General features: G+C 28.1%; 1 protein-coding gene across 1 annotated transcript; it reads left to right on the top strand.

Moving 5' to 3' along the window:
* The first annotated feature begins 15,758 nt into the window (after positions 1 to 15,758).
* On the top strand, positions 15,759 to 19,059 carry LOC107405937 (uncharacterized). The gene is made up of 5 exons (XM_016013029.4): positions 15,759 to 16,175; positions 16,783 to 16,921; positions 17,284 to 17,315; positions 18,328 to 18,414; positions 18,696 to 19,059. The coding sequence occupies exons 1-5, from the start codon at positions 15,915 to 15,917 to the stop codon at positions 18,840 to 18,842; spliced, it is 666 nt and encodes a 221-aa protein (XP_015868515.3). The 5' UTR covers positions 15,759 to 15,914; the 3' UTR covers positions 18,843 to 19,059.
* Positions 19,060 to 23,110: the final 4,051 nt, after the last annotated feature.

The following is a 23,110-nucleotide window of genomic DNA, read 5'->3' as shown; positions in this document are numbered from 1 at the left end:
GTGAGGAAATTATTGGGGCAAGTCCCCATAAATCACAGTAAACCTTTTCCAAATGAAACTTGGAAATTTTATTAGATAAACTAAAAGAAAGTTTGCAACTTTTTCCTAATTGACAACTTTCACAGACCCTAAATTTATTTGTCCAATTAGAAATATTAATAATGTCTTTTGACTGAAGAATTCTTAAAAAAAATTTATTTGGGTACCTCATCCTTTGATGCCAAGTCTTTGAAGAAGCCTTTATTGTGCTTAAAGCGTGATGTTCTTCACCATCAAGGACGTAGAGCTTCCCTTACTTATGGCCCGTGGCTAGAATTTTGTTGCTCCAATCCTTTATAACAAAGCCATTAGAAGAAAACTCAAAAGCACAATCATTATCTCTAGTCAATAGCCTAACAGATAGCAGATTTTTTCTCAATTCAAGAACTACTAAGACATTTTTGAGTTTTAAATCTCCTCTATTTGTTCAAATGGTTGTATTTCCTACATGAGTTATTGATAGACCATGTCCATTTCCAACATATATGTTATATTTACTTGTGCAGAGAAAGGAATTATGAATCTTACCTGCATCATTACTCTTGTGTGCTGTTGCACCTAAGTCTGCATAAAACTTTTCATCATTTTCTGTGATTTTGAGAGCTGCTAATGCCTTTGGAACTTCCTTTTCGGTGTAGGAGTAATCAAACCTATGCCAGCAGTCTAAAGCAATGTGATTTGATTTGTCACAAATTTGGCAGAAAACTTTACCGTCAGTTCTTTGATTCGAGCCTTGACCATTGAATGTTTTCAGTTTTGGTTTCTTCTTATCTGTGTTTCCAGTGAACTTTCCTGCTGGTGTAAAGCCTTTACCTCTTGAATTAAATCTACCACCTTGGTTTCCACGTCTTTTTCCTCTGCCACATTGTCCAAAGTAAACTTGATGTTGATCAAGTTCTAGTTTGCTTGTCTCATTTTCAGTTTCAGTCATTTGATCATGGCTTTTTAAAGCTAGAACAAATTGATTAAATGATGGATAAGGTGGTTTTGTGAGCATGGCTACCTTGAAATCCTTATAATTTGGGTCAAGTCCTCTAACAAAGGAAAACACCTTGTCCACATCTAAAACAGGTGCATTAATAGCACTCAAATTATCACAAACCTGTTTGAACTTACGTAGGTATTCATCTGTTGAAAAGGAACCCTTTTTGATAGATGCAAGTCTGTTCTTGAGACGATACTCTTGCTCCTTGGTTGTAGGCAGCAGTTGATCTTCCACGGATTTCCAGAGAGAACAGGCATTGTCTATTCCTACATTCAAACTTAAAATATCGTTGGACATAGCACTAAGTAACCAGATTGTGAGAAGTCCATCATTATTAATCCAATTGCTGTGATTTGGATTAAGTACCAAGACCTCCTTTTCATCGAGACAAAATTCACAAGATGGTTCAAGGTTGGTCAAATGATGTGAGATTCCAAGACTACGGACCAATGGAAGTATTTGTGAGCGCCAGAGAAGGAAATTAGAGCTATTTAGTTTTGCAGAAACTAAACTGGAACACTGATGGAAGGCTTGAATTGTGAGTACTGGTTCTGCAGGGGAATTTGAGGGAATTCTGTTTTGGGAGAAGGTTTTATTCTGAGCATCCATGACAGAAGAGAGTCTTGCGGAAGTCAATCGCTCTGATACCATGAAAAAATGAAGAATATTTGATAAAACTTGTAATTTCTTATCTGCATCCTTCATTGAGAAAACTATGGTATTTGTACAAAAGAGAAGATCACTTCATAAGGCAATTTGAGAAGTGTCTTTAAGAAATTTCTATATACAAAAGAAAGATAAAAAAAAAATAACTCTTTGATAGAAAGCAAAAAATCCTAACGGGTATAAATTGCCTTGCACAGGAAGTCAACCAGTAGATTCTTGGAGAAAGTTTCCTTTTAGATAGAAACTTCCTTAATGTATTTTACAATATCACTTCTTTCCTTGTTTGTTGATTTGAGTGTTTCCTTCCTCTCTGGAGGTAGATTTGGTATTAATGGTGTGAGTGTTAGCATATCTGGTGTAAGCTGATCTGATATAGGTTGCGTATAAGGCAGATTTTTATCTGGTGCTGGTGTGAGCTGTAGATCTGGTTTTGTTTCCTTATCTGCATTCTTGTCAAATAAAACCTTGTTTCCATTTCTTTCTCTTTTACTCTTTTCAATGTCTTTTTTTCCAATATAAGGAAATACATTCAAAAGAGACTCATAATTACTAGAAAAAATGATTGCATGCAGTAATCTTTTTGGATTATTCTCTCTTTCTCCAACATTCACAGTGTGTCTTTTACCACCTTTGTTAACAATTTTATCAAATTTTATCTTATACCGAGCAACATAATATAGAGAAACATTCAGGGTACATCATTCGTATTTATATATAGTAATGTACATTTCCATGCACAGGTATTATGAGGTATTCAGGATCCATGTTTAATTCATGTGCCTAAAATTTTAGTTACAAGGGGGAAAAAATCATTAGGCGCAAGTTGGTCAATTGGATTTATACTGTTGCAGTTTCAATTAATAATCGATTTTTTTGGGGTGGTCAACCAAGTGGTTTTGATTTGATCTATGAATGTCGGTACAACTCAAAAACTCAATTATAATGATAACTATGTCATAATGACACTTTTTTATTTTTATTAGTATTATTGTTTTCACAGTTTGATTATGTGCTGATGACTCAATTATGACTTAATATTGCTCACAACTCAGTTTTTTTTTTCTTTTCCTTATGAGATTTAGGAATTATATTAACCAAAAGAGGCAAGCTAAACCAAAGGTAAAAGCTTGCCAAAGGATCAGGAGATAGTTTGGTATGATAGCCCCTCTCCTTGATTCAGAATGTTCACAAAAGTATTAAAGTTATAATCCATATCAGTGGACACTGTACGACGTAGGACTCGGGATTTTGGAAATTATTATTCACTACGAAAATTCCAGGAAACTGTACTTGCACATGCGAATATATATTATGTTTAATTTGCACTTCCATTACAGTTAGTGTTTTTCATATAAAATAAACAAACAAATAAGGTTAACAAGTTTTTTATTGTGGATAGTTTGTTTACTTTAATGTTTTTAATATTAATTGATAATTGTTAGAGTTTGTTATATACATCAATTATCTGTAAATATTAACGAAGGAAAAAAATAACAAAAATAAAAATTGAAAATCAATACAATTTTAAATTGTGTTTCATTTTGTGTTCATATTTTTTCTTTTATTTCTTTCATTTACAATTAATAGAGATGTCTAACTACCATCAACAAAATTAACAAACCATTAAAATAAAATAAAAAACTATATAAAATTTAAAAAATAAAAAACATAAACAAAAAATAAAAAATAGAAAATGAAATTGTTATCAACCTGCACCTTAAATATCAATATTTTAAAATTTCTTCATTTTAATTGTTGGTTGCGACTTGGGATATAAATGGCATGAAGTTGATTTTTAGAATTTTTTCAATAATAATAAAATAAGAGTGGGGAAAATTTTCAAAATAAATAAATAAAATCGCAGTTTCAAGATTTAATAAGTTATATATACATATATATATATATATATATATATATATTATTATAAGCACTTGTTTACTGTCAAAAGAGGAAATTGAAACTTAATGGATTATTTTCACTACTTCTGTGACATGACCTACCAATATATTCCATCCATATATATATATATATATATATTATTATAAGCACTTGTTTACTGTCAAAAGAGGAAATTGAAACTTAATGGATTATTTTCACTACTTCTGTGACATGACCTACCAATATATTCCATCCACCATTCCCATAATCAACCAGTTAATTTACACGAAACTATAGCATAACCTTTTTTTTTTTTTTTTTTGGTTTGGGACTAAATAACATAAATTCATTTGATTAATTTATTTTAATAATATTTATTCATATCCATTCAAAAAATAATAGCAAAAATGCAGTACGTTAATTTGCATGCATATCTTCTTTGGTAATTATAGGTAAATTCAATGTTTTAAGATTACTAATTATTAGAAATTAAAGAATGCAAAAAAGCAACCAAGTTAATTTTCCCTCCAGAATATAGTAATAATAATAAAAAATTATAACAGTGAAAAAGAAAAAGAAGAAGAAACATAGATTAAGGTTGCACCTGTAAGTAATAATTATAAAAATAAAAAAATAAAAAAATGACAAGCAAAGGAAATGATATATTGATTTTTAAAAGTAATTAATAAGAACAGTACATGATAATAGCAGTGACACTGTGAAGCAGAGGAGTTGGAACTCCATGAAAAGGAATTAACATTTGAAGTGGTCAAAATAGCCTACAAATGGAGGTGAACATGATACATAGCTTTATATATGTATATTAAGTTCACTTTCTAACCGCTTAAATTCTTGTGGAGAAATGATGATGTAACATCAGAATCTCTTCTTGGTGGTCAGCATAATGCATTGGCATGACTATATGGAAATGGGTTTGGTGGTTTCGTCAGAGAATGGAGGACTAGGATTGAAAGCAGAGGCAATGGAAACGAGCATTGAATCCAACATAATTCGTTTGATTGACCTTCTTTTTGCAGGGAAAACACTCCCTCCTTTGGCTTTGAAAAGTGGTTCTCCTCCTTTTTCTTTTGCTTCTGAACCATTCTTCATCACCAGCATCACCGCCTCTTTCTTCGACTTTCCCCGATCCATAATTCTTACCACCTTCTTTTCGCTTCCTGATTTAAAGAAAATAAAAAAATAAATAAAAATTTAAGTGCTTTCATAAGCACTTGCACTGCTCCAAGAGATGGGTTCCACACGTGTGGGCCACCATGTTGTCCTGATTTAAAACAATGTAACATTTAGCCAATGAGAGCAATACCTTTTAAAACAATATATCATTTAACCAATGAGAGCAAGAGAGGGAAACTTGAAGGCGAAGTAACCATCCACTGGCTCCGCTTCTAAGAAGAAAAAGGGATGGAAAGTGATCGATCACTTTATTTCTGTTTTCTTTTTTTTTCTTTTTCTTTTTTTTAAATTTTGATTTATTATCTTTTGTCATTATTTTCATGGCTAGTTGTTATCCAATAATGTAAAAAATATATATATCAAATGAACAAAAATCAAAAACAGTTTTACCAAACAAGGAAATGTAAAAAACCAAAAAAAAAAAACAATGTAGATTTGGTTTCCTTTAGATGCAAAGAAGTAGATAATGAAATATCCAAGGCCAGATTGCAGGTTCCAATCTCGACTGATTGGAAGTGGTGTCGGGTAGTGAAAATTTTGGCCCGAGTCTTTTCTGGGTCATTACAAAATTGAATGCCTTTTACGAATGGAGTAATAATAAGTGTACGGGAAAACACACGTAGATGTGGCAAAAGTATTGGTAGTTTTTTTATTTTAATTTATTTTATTATTTTATCGTATTATTCTTTACGAATGAGTACAGCATAAGATACATCCAAATGCTACTATACATCCATTATTATGATCTTTTTACTCTTACAAGATGCAAATTATTACATGTTAAATTTTCATAATTCATTCTTTTGGGTGCCATTTAATAACATATTGGTTTTTTGTTTTCTTTGTTTTTTATACTAAGTGTATATAATTTGCTTATTTTGAATATTTGTTAGTGTTATTAGAATTTATTATGCATTTCAATTAACTATAAAATTAAAAAAAATAATAGAACAAAATTATTATTATTCTTTCTCTTAAAGTTTACAGTTATTTCAAATGTTTTATAAATTTTAATTACCCTTATAAGAAAATGAAATAGAATCAGGTAGGGAAAAAAAAAAAAAAAACGCAAACTAAAAATAACAAGTTACCGAACAATACTTAAATTTATTTTATTATTATTATTATTATTATTTTGCTCTTTTAACTATTTTCTATAACTATATGTGGTCATTTTTTTTTTCCCTTTTTAATGAGCTTAAAGCACAAAGAAATATTCTAAAATTGATGTTATGAGTTGAATTAAGGGAATTTACGTGTAAGAACAACGTAGTAAATAAATAGAAGTTCATAAAATCTATTCATCATCTAATGGAAAATGGTACTCCGAAAATATAGACATGACTAAATGGGCAGCGATTGAAAAATGCATTTTTGGGTGTGATGCGGGTGACGCTAGCTGATCGTGTTATACTATATTAATTGAAGGTCATATGTTCAAATTCCTATAAATACACCCTAGATGTGGGTGACCCTAACTGAATGGGAATATATACAGGGGAGACATAAGTACTGGAGAAAAAGATTGCATTCTTCTTCGATTATTCTCTTTTTGGTCCAACATTCACATTAGTTTTTTTCCAAATTTTATCTAGTAATTTATATATATATATATATATATATATATATATTATATGGTAAGTAATGTACTTTTCCATGCATAGGTGTTATGAAGTATTTGAGCTTCTTCTTCTTCTTTCTTTTTCTTCTTCTTCTTCTTCTTCTTCTTCTTTTTTTTTTTTTTTTGTTTTTTTGATGAATAAGTATTTGTGGCTTTTATTGTTTAGTTTTGGTGATTTAATTAATATGACAATCTTGTATATCTATGTTTAATTTATGATGTGTCTAAAATTTTAATTACGAGGGTAAAAAAAAAATCATTCAGCAGAAGTTGGTGAATTGGATTTTTATGGTTGATCAACATGATAGTTCAAGTAAAAAACGGTCTTTTTTCTTTTTCTATATTTTTAGGGTCACTATATTATAAATATATTAGGTTAATTGTAGATTAGTACCCTAAAGTTTCAAAATTATATAAATTGAATCATAATGTGTGGAATTGTTTGAATTTATTAATAAATTTACAAATTTATTATAAATTAATTCAATTGGCTATCATAATTAATTTTACTATTAGATGATGTAAGTATGCTAATATTATGTTGATGTGATCATTTATTTTATTTTGAAAAATTGTATCTATTCCTATTTTATTCAAATTAAAATTCCAAAGAAATTAAATATTTTTAGACCGTAAAATAAAAATTAAAAATAAAATTGAAATTTTGTTCTAATAAAAATATTTTTATTAGACTAAAAATTAAATAAAATAATTTTATTAGACACAAAATTAATAATAATTTGTTATGCCCAAAGCATTAAAAAAAATTAGTCTAAATTAAAAAAATAAAAATAAATGTTTATTTTCATTTATTTATTTGCTTTGGTCTAAGAATTAAAGGGTAGTAAATCTATTTATACTCATCTGCGAATCACTCAATTTTATTACAAATGAACAATCATAGAAAGATTAAAAATAGAATGAATCGATTTTGCTTAAAAAAAAAATAAAGATCTAAAATAACTAAAGTAAATATTAGACTGGATATAAATAAAAAAATAAAAATAAAAGCAATACTATTAAGTTTATTCTTTTTATTTTTATCAGCACAGAACAAAAAGCATAAAAATTAAACTTTATTTTTATTTTTATTATTTTTAATTTTTAGCTAATTTTGTTTTTCTATGGTTTGATCATAAAAAATTATTATAAATTTTTGGTCTAAAAAAATTATTTTATTTAATTTTTCATCAAATAAAAATATTTTTACTAGTACAAAAATTTCAATTTTATGTTTATTTTTATTTGTGTAATTTTGGTCTAATATTTTATTGTATAGGTAAAAAAATATATATATATATATATTATTTATTTTTAATCTAATAAAATTATTTTATTTAATTTTTCGTCTGATAAATTTTTTATTAAAACTCCAATTTTATTTTTCATTTTTATTTTTTGTCCGATTTTTGGTCTGATTTTTATATGGTTTAGGTCATAAAAATTATTATTTATTTTTTATCTAATAAATTATTTTATTTAATTTTTCATCTAATAAAATTTTTTATTTGACCAAAAAGTCCAATTTTACTTTTATTTTTTGTTTAATTAGATCCACAAAATTTAATTTTTTAAAAATTTCAATTAAAATAAAATAGAAATAGATATAATTTTTAAAATAAAAAACCTTAAATATAAAATAAAAAAATTTATTTTTTTTTAAAAAATATATATATATATATATATATTTAAAATTTGTAATTGAAAAAATAAGTTATGATATTAGTATGGTATCAACGTATCAACATCACCTTAAGTACTTGGAATTCCCTCAATTATTCCTTCTTTATTTTTTTATTTTTTATTTATTTATTTTTTTGTGGGTACCCATATGAATTTTTTCGCCAAACCATTAACTGGGTTTGACATATGTGCATAATTTATTCATGCATGAAAGTTAACGCTATTGCTTGCGTAATCACTTCATAATTAAGATCGTTTTTATCTAAATCATGACCCAACAGTCGATTAGATTTTCCATTTATATATGTATCTCTGTTTTCTTAGAAAGTTAGGTATCGAAAAGAAGGCCGGCCCCTTTTTTTTTTCAGCGGTTTTGAATTTTGATTAAGTGATGATGACTCAATGTGTTAATGCTGACGACTGAGGCTCTTCTAGAACTTTGGAAATTATTATTTAGTTACAGGAATTCATACTACAAAAATTCCACCAGAATGTAATTAATTACACATGCAAATATATATCATGTTCAGTTTGCTGTTCAACTATAATCGATGTCTTAAATTTCTTTATCTTAATTGTTGGTTGGGATATAAATGGCATGAAGTTGATTTCTTAGAATTTATATAAGTAATTATAGAAATAGGGTGAGAAGTTTCAAACAAGAAAATAAAATAAAATAAATTAAAATCTCAGTTTTGAATTAGTATATGCGTGTGTGTGTATATATATATATATATATATATGTATATTTACATGATTATGCGCCCAGTTTAGATTAAATTGTGGAGTTATGCGAGTCGCATCCATATTTAAGAAATTAAGGTTGAAGTTATGCTGGGAAAAAAAATTATGAAAATGGTTGACATCAACCTTAAAAGTGGATTCTTTCACTAATTTTGTGACATGACCTGACCAATACTTAATCACCCACCAGTCTCATAATTATGGAAATGGTCGGGATCAAGCTTAAAAAAATGGATGCTTTCACTAATTTTGTGACATGACGTGACCAATACTCACCCACCCACTAATCTCATAGTCAACCAGCAGCTTACACAAAATTATAACATAATTTAATTTGATTCATAACTGTTAATAATATTTTATTCAAACCATTCAAAACAAAAATAAAAATAAAAATAAAAATAAAAAACATGATAGTAAAATATAATACCTATTAATCCACATATGTATGCTGATAATAATAAAAAAATAAAATCAAACAAAAAATGAGAGAAGAAGAAGAAGAAGAAGCAAAGAAGATAAGTGGAGAAATAGAAAGAAAACAAAGTTCTTATTACATAACATGGAAATGGAAAGTCAAAAGGAAATGGCAGTATGACACTCATTTACTAGTTGTAGTAGTTAACTACTTATGGGATATCTCTATTTTCTATAACTTTCTTTTGGACTGAAAGCAGAGCCAATAGAAAACAACATCGAATCCAACATGCTCTTTTTGACTAACTTTCTTTTGGCAGGAAACACAGACCCTCCTTTGTCTTTGAAACAATATGCTCCTTCTCTCTGATCAGATTCTGAACGCTTCATCTTCACCTTCACCATCTCTGCATCCTTCTTACTCTTCCCCTCCATTGTTATTCTTAATTGCCCTGTATCCTTTTTTCAATTCCTAATTAAAATGTGTCTGCCTGGATCGGAAATTGTTTTTCCCTATTTTATAGGAACATTTTTAAAGTGGTAAGCAGCCAATCAGAAGAAGAGGGTGAAACTTGAGTGCCAAGTTTATGGGCAATGATCCACTGGAACGGTCCTTAGAATACGTGTTTGGCATTACACGTGGAGCAACCATGCTCACATATGTACCTTATCGTAAGATGATTATGACTTCCATTGTCAGTGTCCCTCCAAAAACTAAAGTTTAAAAATAATAATAATAATAATAATAAATTATTTATTTTTGGATTAATATAATTAGTATAGTTGCATATGATACACGACATATATAATTATAATAAATAATTTAAAAAATAATATATAATAATTAATTATATTCAAATCTAATAATAATATATAAAAAATTTTTTACTAACTATCATACTGTTATAATAATTGAGATAATATATATAATATTGTAAATAATAATATTTAAATTTTGATGTTATTATATATTACATACACATTTACGTCCTGAACTTTAAATTATATTATATATATTATTTGTTATAAAAATATTTTAAAATAATTTAAAACAGTAAATTAAAAATAAATAGAAATTAGATATACTTAAACAAAATAATAATAATAATAATAATATGTAACAATATTTTAAGAAAAAAATATTCATCCATTAAAATTATTTCAATACTATTAATTTTTTATTTATCATCAAAGTTTGAAACCTCTTAAATTCTTACAATTTGAACTTTGAATGTTCACTGTGTTTTGGTAGCATTGATCTGGTTGATAAAATCAACCTATCTAACTATATTTGAAAACTTATTTAAAAATTTTATTATTACTAAATATATTTGGATCTTAATTTTTTCTAATCTATATCGTAAAAATTTATTAAGAATAAAATATTTAACCTCTATATATAATACAATTTAATTATAGAATTCAAATTCAAAAGTATTTATCTATCTAATTTTTTTCCACGTATAAAATTCAAATTCAAATTTAAACGTATTTATATAATATTTTTCATCTACAAAATTCAAATTAAAATTCAAATGTATTTTTTGATTTATTGCAATAATTAATTTTCTTATATAAAATACTTATAATATAATTTAATTATATTCATTATTATTATTATTTGCCTAATAAACATTTTTTTACTTTATAAGATAATTTATTTACGATTACATATATTTAATAAGATTAAAATAAGAAAATTGGTTTTATTATTGAAATCTATATGTTTTGATATTGAAACTTCATTTATTATATATCCATATATGTATATGTATTAATATATAAAATCTAATTATTAATTACCACTTATAACATCTTTCTATTTTACAATAAAATAAATATAACAAATCAACAAAAATATTAATAGATAAATTATAATTTTCTTTTCTTTTTTTATTCTTAGAAGTAATTAATTTCTTTGTATTAATGAAAAGCCAAATATATATGACTTATTTAGTAAATAAAATAAAATCAAAAAAATTGTTCTAAATATAAATTCTACTTTACCATATTTAACAATTATATTCTAAAAGGGATGTCTCAAATTTTTTCTACTAACAAAATAAAATTATATTATTTATGTAATTTTTTGTGTCCAAATAAAAGATGAAATTTTCTTCCTTTTTTTTTTTTTTCAATTTTGCTCTTCTTTGTATTTTTTAACCTTTTTCTACTATTTTTTTTAGCATCTTTTTCTTTTTTGATTTCTCTCTCTACTTATAGAGTTATGAGACTTCTGATAAAACATGATTTTGGATTTTAATTTTTGACTTTTAAATTTTGATTTTTGAAATTTATATTTTGAAATATAAATTTAAAATATATCTTTATTTCTCCATCAAAATAGAAATTTCAAATATATTTTATTTTTATATATAAAATATTTAATTTGATTAGATAAAAAATTCAATTTAAATGGAATAATTGTATTCCAATAAATCTTTTCCATTATTTAATATATATATATTTTTAATTGTAGGGATCTTTCTTTTATTTTCATTAAATTTTATAGTTTATTATTTCTATTTACAATTTTTTGTACTATATATAGAATATTTTACCTTGTAAATATTAGTTAAATCTTGTATAAATATGTATATTTATGATTAATAAAAGTCATGTTTTGATATTTTTTTGAAAAATCTTCAATAATCTTTTTATATTGACATTAAAATTATAGATAATTATCAAATTTTCAATTTAAATTTAAATTTAATATATATCATTATCATTCGAGTTAATTCTTTTTTATATTCAAGAATAATAATAATTATAAAAACAATTAGATAGTAGAATAATCATTTAATAATATTATCATTAATAGTATAATAATTATTTAATAATATTATCATTCTTGTTAATAAAATAAAATTAGTACATGATAGTAATCAAGATTCGAGATTGAATAAAATTACAAAAATCAGCTCAGTAATCAAATTGATGGTTATAAATCTTATACAATTTTCATTACATTGTATAATTACCAAAAAAATTTACATTATTATAAACCCTAAACCTAAAATCCAAAAATATTCAATTATACTTTTAAATACGAAATCCACATTTTAAATAATCAAAATCATCTATTACAGTTATACTTCTTATGCGATGCACGATTATATTATCAAAATAATGTGTTGCAATTATATTTGCTGTACATCGCATGAGTATGTATCTAGTATGCTTTCATGGTTTATATTTGAAGATTGTTTTTGTTGCTAAGTGCTCCAGTAGATCGACGTTTAGATGTCAACTATTAATTGAATGCATACAAGTTAATTTTTATTTTTAAAACTAAAATTTTATATGAGAAATTTAATTTTTTGTACAAATTTATTAATAATTGACACATAGAAATAAGTTATGGTTCATGTTTGAATATTAAGACAGAATAAAGAGGAAATTAAATTTTTCAAAAAGAAAAAAGGGAGTAAATTATTTTTTTAACTTTCTTATTATTAGTTAAGATCAAATTTGAAAATTATAAACTGTAGTAATAGAAAATAGTATTAATTTTTGAAATTTAAATTTATCTCCTCTTCTATAATAGATATTAATGTTTGAAATAAAAATATTGACAACAATACACGTACTTTACATTTTACACCCTAATTTAAAAAAAAAAAAAAAAAAAAAAACATTATGCATCCTCAACTTCTTAAAAGCTTGCATCGATAGGCTTTCCAATTTCTATCAAAGACTTGATGTGAAGAAGCATGTGCATAGCACATGACCGCAATACAGGGGGGAGATGACACTGTTCTTTCTCTCTTCTCTTCCCAGGAATCTTGAAAACTCTGACATTGATATAAACATTACCAAAAAATGAAAACTTAAACACAATATTCAGCAGTAGACAATCAAAATTTCATATTCTTTAATACACATATCAAAATGAGTTTCCATAAAAGGAGACCAACAATAAAAGAACAACACTTGGTACTTTTCACATATCGATTTTCAGAACCCAAATTCGAAACTACATAAAAACCAAATCAAAGTTGAGAAATTTAAAGATAAAAACTTTTCTAAGACGATCTAAATATATATGTGTACACCTCTGGAGATTGCATTGCCTAGGCTTCCATTATGAACACCAATTGAACTGCTCATCGATCAGAGAATAAGAACCAGATTTATAAAGTGGATACGAATCGTCTTTCATCCAATTCCCATCAAATAAATCAAAATTCTTCAATGATTCAATCAAATCACCATCCCATGCTTAATTGACACTCCTGGCTTAGTCTCATTCCTCTGTTTCTTCAATAGCAACGCTATAGATTTTTTTTTTTTTTTTTCAACGAATGAGAATATGAAGCTTTATAATTTGATGCCGCGATTTTCTATGCAACCTTTTTCTCATCCTTGCTAAAATTAAGTTTTTAATTAAGGAAACTATATATATGCAAACACATTTTACATATTTGATCTATTTGAATTATTTGATAAATAAAATAAAATAAAATATTTTATTTATTTTAAATTTATTTTTGGATATAACCATAAAAGGTAAATTAATAAATAAATAAATAATAAAATAATAAAATAAAAAAATGAAAGGAATTTAGAAAAAAGTATGCTAACACGTTATATATTATGTAGATATAGATTTTGAATGGAGGAAAATCTTGGTTAGTTTTCTTATGCTATTTAAGATGAGCGCATCTTCAAAAATAATATAGATTGCTGCTTATATAGTATAAAATCTGATATTTAAATGTAGATATAATATATTTTTAAACCGTTTTTCAATGATAATATACAAAAATATATTTATGGTTACAAACTGAATATATATATATATATATATATATTATTAAGTTTTTTTGGGAAAAATATTGACTTTTGAAGAAACATTTTATTTTGAAGAAAATTATATAATGTTGACATAGTTTCCAAAAGTAAAAGAGTAACTTTGATAGTATTTTTATTTCTTACAATATAAGTTTGGCAAGATATTTAGACAAAATCATTGGAAAAGTTCATTTTGAGTGGCTATCTATTTTTTTATGTGACAAAAAAATATAAAAAAAATCTAACAATAAATAGAGTAATTGGAGATGCTTGATATTTGTATCCATGGTTCATATAGATTTTATTTTGCCTAAGAGTAATACTATAAGCACCATCTAGTTTACTAACATATTTAGCAAGTATACACATATGACTATTTAATTGATTAACATACTAATATAACCTAAAAAGAATGAGTGAACCCTTAAAGCAATAAATATTATTAAATATAAACTAATCAAATACTGACACGTATATTTTTAATAGATATATTGGTAGATTAATTGATGTTTGTAGTATTATTCTTTGCCTGGATAATTTTAAACTCATATTAGGCCAATAATACATTCTAAAATTCAGTTTTGCTATTTGTCACTAATTTTGTAGGATCATTGTTGATATAATAATTGTTAATTGGTAACATTTAACTATGTATTGATTTTCTATTCTAAAATTCTAATTTGGGAAAGTAAATTTTTTAGATAACCATTTAAATTACCACCAATAATGTCATAATTATCAAAATATTCATTAATTTTATTTATCAAATTCTTTAATAATATTTTAATTGGTTCATTTTTTAATTCACTTATTTATATTTAAATTATGTGAATATGTCAACTAATAATATTTTAACATGTATCAATCAGTAAACATATTTGCTCGATATTTTGGTGCCTATATTATTATTAAATTACCAAATAGCATATGAATGTCACTTGTGATTGTCAATGAATGTGACAAATAACATCTTTCTTTGAGATTTTAGCCTTTGGTGTTTTGTTTTCCTTTAAATTTTCTTTTATTTTTTAAGCTCTATTTGAAAAGTGTAGAAATTTTGAAAAAAATTACTTTTTAAGAGTTAGTTTATTGGGAATTAATTTTCTATAATTATTTTTCAAAGTATTTGATTTGTACAAGGATATTTAAGATTTACAATTAATTAATTAATTAATTTGTGTTTTAAAAATTAAAGATAATTTATTTTAATAAAATACATAAAACTAGTTTTTCAAGAAAATTTAAAATCACATTTTTTTAAGAATTCATTTTCCACCTATTTTCCTACATTATGAAATTTAGTTTTCCTTAAATTTATAATTTATTCATTTTAAAAATGTATATTTTCTTAAAAAAATTTAAATTCCTATTAATTTTGATATTTAAACAGGATTTTAATAATTTAAGAGCTAATTGATAAAGAAGTTCCTTATGTTAAAATAAACTAATTAGGAACATCTTATGTGGAATTGACTTCTCATGTTAAAATCATTAGAAATATCTTATATGAAATTGACTTAATATGTACATATTTATTATTTTATAGAATTCCTTGGCTCATCCAAGAATTAAAAAATAAATAAATAAATAAAAACATTGAGGGTGTTCTCAAAGTTAGTATGACTCAACGAAAAGTAGAAAACAATTCTTTGAAAATAATATAATTATTTTTTAAAAGGAAAAAATAAATGGAGAAATTATTGTTAATTGTGTGTGTTTAGGTTGGGCCAGGCTCAAGGAATACTGTGTGTGGTCGGTTTTACCGGCCCTACAAAGAACCTCAAAAACCAATATCAAACGCAAATACGAGAAACAGAGGAGAGGAGGAAGAAGAAGAGTGGTCTGACTGTTGAAACAGTAACCGAGAGAGAGAGAGACAGACAGAGAAAGATGAAACTAACATGGAAGAACAAGAGGAAAGACAACAAAAAGCGTTCTTTGGGGGCTGTATCAATCTACCCGAACCTCCCTTTCGACCACCAGGACGACGATGCTGATACTGCGTACCTCAAGGATGGTGATGATGACAAATTTGGCTTTGCGACTCAACAAGACCCACCTCAAATCCTTGCGGCTCGTGAACCCTCTGAATCTTCGGAGGCAAAACAGCTCGCTGAGTCCTTTCAGGCTCAGGGAAACAAGCTTGCCGAGGTACCCACAAAAAAAAAGAAATTAAAAAAAAAAAAATTCATTATCGTTTTTGTAATTTGTGGATGACGAAATTTGTGGTAGACATGCATATAACCGAGCTAATTCTGAAGAGGGTCGTTTTTGAAAGGCTATCAATTTATTGCTACTGGGTGTTTCAAGCTCAACTTTGGGTTTCAAATAGTCTGCCCCAATTGCAATTGGTGGTTGTATAGTGATTTTCCAATTCCAATTGGAAAAGTGGGTTTTTGGTGGTGGGGGATAATAATTTTTATGGAGGTAAAAACATGCCAATCCATACATCATATGAATAGTTTCCTTTCTTGGAAACTTGTAGGAAATGTAGCAAAATGAATGAATGAATTGAAGGAAAGAGAATGAGGGATTTTCAAATTGAGGCATTGATATACATGCTATGGGTAACACATTCAGTTGATGAAATTGTAACTTTTTGAATGTTGAACAAGCACGTGTCTTTCTTGTAGTCTTTAATAAAGACATAGGATGGTAGTTTCGCCCACATTTTTTTAAAATTTATTTTGTCATAGATTATTTTTGTATCTGTATGTTTTGGTGGCATATTTATCATAAAAAGTCTCTTCTTTTGAAGGCTGGCAAGTACGGTGAAGCACTGGGGAAATGGGAGGCCGCACTTACTTTGGTTCCGGAAAATGCGGTTTTGCATGAACAGAAGGCACAAGTTTTACTTGAAATAGCAGATGCATGGAATGCTTTGAAGGCAGCAACTAGTGTGCCCTCCTCCTTATTTCTTTGTGATTATAATATGACTTTATTATTATCAATTTGTGATAGTTCAAGATGTAGCAATCTGTTTCTTAAACATCATTAAGCACATTCTATCATTTAGTTTCTTAAGGTCAAAACCTTGGGATATATTCATTTATGTTCTGCTCCTTACATTCCAAATGCTAAAGCTTTTTTATTTACGTAGTTCTCTATCTAATTCCCTTGTTTTAGTTAAGGGTCCAAAAAGCGTCAGGTTTGATTGTTTGTTTGTCTTCCATTTTATTATTATTTTTTTTCCATGTTCGGAGCCATGTTTTTCAACTGTCAATGCCTTGATATACGTATCTATGGATTCGAATTGCAGGAGCTACTGAGTTGGATCCTTCATGGGCTGAGGTAAGTTATACCTTGGTAGTTCAAAATGTGGCTGTACCTTTACATATATAGTTTACTTAATCACATTCAAGGAGTGTCATCTAAGCTTAATCCTGCCATGTCATATTCTGCCAATAAGGATTCTTTACATTGTGGCTCAACCAAGAAGGCCTTTATTGGTCGAGATTTACTAAAGGTCACTTTCTATTATGGAGGTTGAAAGAGGAGAGCTTTCTGGACAACTGGTGTTTGAGAGAATAGAGGGGAAATTGTGTACCAATGAATCTATATTCATTCTTCTTTTAAAGGTTATTTAGGAATGAAAACCACTCTAGGTGCCTTTTTTATCTTTCAATGTATTACTAGCAAACGAATTAAGAATCAAGCTCACCAAAACCAACTGCTCCAGGTGAGCTTTTTGTCAAGGTGCCTTTGATCTTTAGAAATATCTTGAATCTTGACCGTGGTCTTTTTCTGCTCAAATTCTTTTTCATGCTACCGGTAAGCAAGGCACCTTACCTTGACTGATGGAACAATCCTTTTTGGGCTAATTACTTTCCTTTTGGCCATGTTAATACTTTGGATATCTGGATTGAAGCTCTCAACTAAAGTAAACATGTCTTCCTTCAATGCCTTGTTTGGACTGTGTACAACTTCACTCCCAATTCTGCTTTCTATATCCGTTAACTGAAATTAATTGTCGTTCTTTACTCTTTCATTCTTAATGTCTCCTGTTCTGTATTTTTGTTGTTTCTCAAAAATATGTATTTTCAGTGACATCCTTTAGTTCTTGCACCTATAGCTAGTAAAACTAGAAAAAATCCAAAATGTTTACAGTGGTAGTCATTGTCGGTGCTGTATTAATGATGATTTATCAGTTTCTTTTATATCTGTTTTATTTAATTTTGTCCCTCTCTGGAGTCTCTGACTGGTTTCACCATGAATTACTTTTTATAGCATTTACTATGCAGCTTGTTCGTTGAGTTTGCTTTTTATGTGATATTTTGTTTCTTTGAAAATTTGATCTTTTCAGGCATGGATTACCCTTGGCAGAACACAGTTGAACTTTGGGGAGCCTGATAGTGCTGTTGAAAGCTTTGACAGAGCACTAGCCATCAAGGTACAGCTTCAAGAATTTCGCTTGTTATTACGTATTTCTTCAATTGTCTTGTGATCCAATTGTGTCTGACCTACCGAGCTTGATGGATCATATTGTGGTCTAATAAACTTATTAATGCTTTTTCATAAAACAGAAAGTTGTTCTTGGGAGTAGAAGGATCTAATGTTTGTTCTAATACACTCTCAATGGTGGAAGAATTAAGTTTTTGGCCAGAGTCCTATATGCATCAGACTTACTCTTAATATACCGCATTAAGATTTGATATTTGCCTTCTTTTGCAGCCTGATTCCAAGGAGGCTCAAGATGATAGGCAAACTGCATTACATCTTGTAAAGAGGAGAAAGCAGCTTCACTTATCAGGCTTAAGTAATAGTACAAATCGTTATATGGTTGGTGATAAGTCTGAAAGCTCTCTGGAAAACATATGAAAATGTAACAGAAAGTGTGATTTTATAGTTGTTCAAGAACCGCAGAAGAATTACCGACCATCTTTTACAGGACCGTAATTTTTGTATTGTAAATATTTGGTAGCCAGATAGAGCACCATGTTGGTGGAAAGAATATAGTGGCGAAGTGGCATCAGTATAGAGTTTCCTCTGTTACATGAGACTTGGTGATGTTAATGGAATAAGCTATATTTAGTCTTGGCCTAGTCTTTTAATAGTGAAAACAAATGCAGTGAAAAGAGATTACAAAAATATACTCGAATACAAATTGTCATGCAAATAAAAGAGATTCAAAACAGCTCTATAACAGCTCAATCCCAGAGAGTTAGCAGTATCTCTAAGCACAAACTTCTGTCTCTTCCCGGTGGCTATCTTAGGAAGCTCCTCCTTGAACACCACCGAATTTGGCACCATGTAATGTGGCAATCTATCCTTACAAAGCTGTTATCATTTCCTTTTCACTTGGATTACAGTCAAAACCCATCTGTTCAAACTCACAAATGCATAAGGAGTCTCTCACCGGAACTCGTCCAGCTGACCAACCACCGCCACCTTGTTGACCCCCGGATTCCAGTAGAGCACCAACAGTACCTCTGCACTGCACACATTCTCTCCCGCCACTTATTATCACATCCTTGGAACGGTCTTTGATTTCCAAATACACATCTGAGTGCACCCCCACATCGCCAGTGCCGTTACACATGGTCGGAGAGAACCAGTATGACACTACCCCCGTAGATAAAAAATAAGAAAATGACGAGGGTTTTTATCAGTTTTTTCAGATTTTGCATAATACCCTTTTATATTTTATTTTATGTTGTGCAAACTTTTAAAAATTTCAAAAAATATATACATATATATTTTTTTTTGCTAAGAAAAATTTCCACTAAATTTGAGTGTGCACATAAAATTGTAACCAGCTTATAGTTTAATGGGCTTAAATGTATTTTTTTCAATTCACTAAAAAAAAAAAAAGAAAAAAAAAAAAAGGGGAACCAACAGATTATGAGTGGGCCTGGGTCTTGTCTACCAAAAGAAAAATCCCAAACGATAAATGAAGTGGATTCCAAGATCTTTCTATAGAAGCCTGAAATTCCTACTGGGCGATTGTAACCATGGAATATTTTTCTCCACACTCTAATTTGACTCCAGAGCAATTTTCCTCTGTTCCAAACACAAGCCAACGTTTTCAATCTTCATTGCCTGTGCTTCAAGCTCACTTAAAGGAAGTAATTCCCACAATATGACCAACTTTGATTGCTGTAAAAAGCCATCACGAAACAGAAACAACACTAGAATAAATGTCTTTTTGGAATCAACAAACTTAAAATTTCCACTAAATAAACCAAATTGAGATGCCATTACTGATTAACTTGTAAAAAGGAAATTAGACAGTATAATTTCTCAAACTTTAAAGTTAAAAACAGTTGTTTCATGACCCGTAAAAATAACAGTCCTAACAATGTACTCATTGTAAGGTCACTGAAATTACATATAGGGAAATCACAATGTCATAGAAGACTAACCAAGAGAAGATCAATTCAAGCCAAATGATGAATTAGTTGTAATCTTTACAACCGAAAAAAAAAAAATATATATATATATATATATAGATATATATATTCACACACATAACTCCCAAGAACATATATACAGCAAATTAAGAAAGGTCGAAGTCTAGACTTGCAGCAGGATCTGGTTTGCAGTGGTAATGGTTGATTTCGAATAATGAGATTGCCTGTGAGCAAATTGATTATGCATGCTATTAGGGATGAGGTCGTCCAACTATATTTATTAGAAATTTATTACTAATTAATAAAATGAAGTTATATTTGTTTTCATATTTACTTGTGTGTATTAGTAGTTAAACTTCATAAATATCATGAAAATTCTAGGACTATTTACATGATCTTAAATTTGATATTGTATAATAGTTATCATGAGGTTTAAGTTTAAGAAAAATAATCTAAAATAATGCATAATAAATAATTAAGTTTTGGATATTTAATTAACCAAAATTACTAGTATGGTCCATTATTATTAAAAATGAAACAATTTTATTCGAAATGTTAATGTAATGACATTAAAATAGAGAGACATTTATATAATGAAATTATATAGCATTGAACCAAATAAATATAGAATGTTTTATAATTTTCATTATGTATAATGTATTCATATAGTAGCAACCCCCAACTAAATTGCTTAACCGGAGAATGTAACCATATCCGCATGTGTGTGTGTGTGTATATATTTTACTAAAAATTAAGAAAACTATTTGATTAAAATTGAGGACTGAACCAGTTTGTTACAACTTAAAAAAAAAAAATTAAAGATTTAAATTGTTATTTTTGAAAATTAAAAGCTTAAATCTCAAAACTCAAAAAATCAAGGATTTTAAATGCAATTTTGATAATTTTCGATTTACAAAATTAACAAGTAGACTATGTCCAAAAAAGTACAAGTAGACAAATATGTCAAGTTGCCAGTAGACTTCTCAAATCTATATATTCTTTTACAGAATAACCAGAGAGCTTACATAATGGCTTTCTGTTCTCATGAATGTTTAATTTACAGCAACAAAAAAATAATGATTTAATTTATTAATAATATATTGCTTCGATCTGAAAATTGCTTAAACAAGTACAGGTTAAAGGATTTTCAATACTAAATTGATCATATAGAACCCATATGAGATTTGGATCTTCTGCATTTCCATAAAATAGAATAATATTCCAATTTGATATAGCACCGTGAACCATGTTAATAAATTAAATTAAATAATGTGTCTCAATCTGAAAAATAAAAAATACAAGGAACCACTTGAAAAGTAAGGGAAATGTTAAAAAGGTGGCGTGTGTGTGTGTGTGTGTGTGTGTGTGTGTGTGTGTGTGTGTGTGTGTGTGTGTGTGTGTAGGAAAGCTTATTATGATCTGCCTAATAAATTGGGACAACAACTTTTTGACAATTTTTTCTCTGGAATAAATTATGAGAAAATGGTTCAAAAATGTAAATAGCTAGAAAGTTAATAATAACATTATCCTTTATCAACATTAATACAATAATAACCAACTTTAATTTTTTCACATTATATTCGTTAATACATTATCAATTAACGCTCACACCATGCAGCCTTGTAATCAGGCAACCTGAAAAGGTGATCTTGGTCTAGGTTCAAGCATCACTATCCATGAGCTCCCAATACATATATATATATATATATATACATATCCAAAGAGGCTAACCTGAGGACCAACCGTATGGGTTATATGCGGACCAAACATGTGATGAAATTTTCTGCCCCTTAATTTGCACATTTGGCATCAATGGTCCTGGACAAAAGTTGGTCTCACGTGAGAATTCTCTTGTCTTCTCCCATTCGCAGCTTTGTTTCTCTGGCCAGATCTTCCATTTCCCATTTGTAAATTCCCTTCTCTTCTTTTCCCATTCTCCTCCCATTCGCAGCTTCGTTTATCTTCTCCATTCCAGTGACGTTGCATGCCATCGATCTCCAGTTCTTGGGATAGCCGTTCAGCCCCACCCATGCCGGCCCTACCCCAGATAAAATCTGCAACTTCTCTGCTGCTTCCATCAGTCACCGGCCAGCCCTATCCCAGATTTTTATCGTTTTCCTTTTGCTTATCTTTGTTTTTGTTCTTTATAAATGAAATTTAGCAATCTGTGTTACTATAGTTTCAGATCGGTTACCAGAACAGTGGAGGAAAATATTTAAATTATTTTGACCATTTTTTTTTTTTGTTTCCCTATGAATATTGATAAGGTCTGAGTTGAAATGGTTTAATTTGTTTTTCATGTTGAATAGAGCTTTTTGTTCCTTCAACACCCAGATATGATTTATCAATAAATAGGCTTGTTGAAAGTTCAAACTTGGCTGCTTCTACCGGCCAGCCCTGCCCTAGATTTTCAACTGTTTCCACTATCGAGAGTCTCCAGGTTAAATCTGCAACTTCTGCTTTTGCCTTATATTTAGTGGTTGTTGATTGTTTATTGTTGATTGTTGATTATATATTCTAGTATTAATTAAATTATAAACTTGGGAGATTGAAACGTTAATGTTGCAACTAGATATGCTGCTATATATATATTTTTCCTTTTACAATGCAGTCCCCAAACTAATTGTCTTGATTCTGTTCACATTATATGGACCATATATAGGTTCTACATAGTTGTGTGGAAGTAGACCATGTGATGATCTCACTAACATCTAATTATTTTTATCAAAGTTGCAA

The sequence above is a fragment of the Ziziphus jujuba genome, chromosome 5 (genome assembly GCF_031755915.1).
Source record: "Ziziphus jujuba cultivar Dongzao chromosome 5, ASM3175591v1".
Lineage (NCBI taxonomy): Eukaryota > Viridiplantae > Streptophyta > Magnoliopsida > Rosales > Rhamnaceae > Ziziphus > Ziziphus jujuba.
The sequence above is the reverse complement of the archived record's forward strand: the minus strand, read 5'-3'. Positions and strand labels throughout refer to the sequence as shown.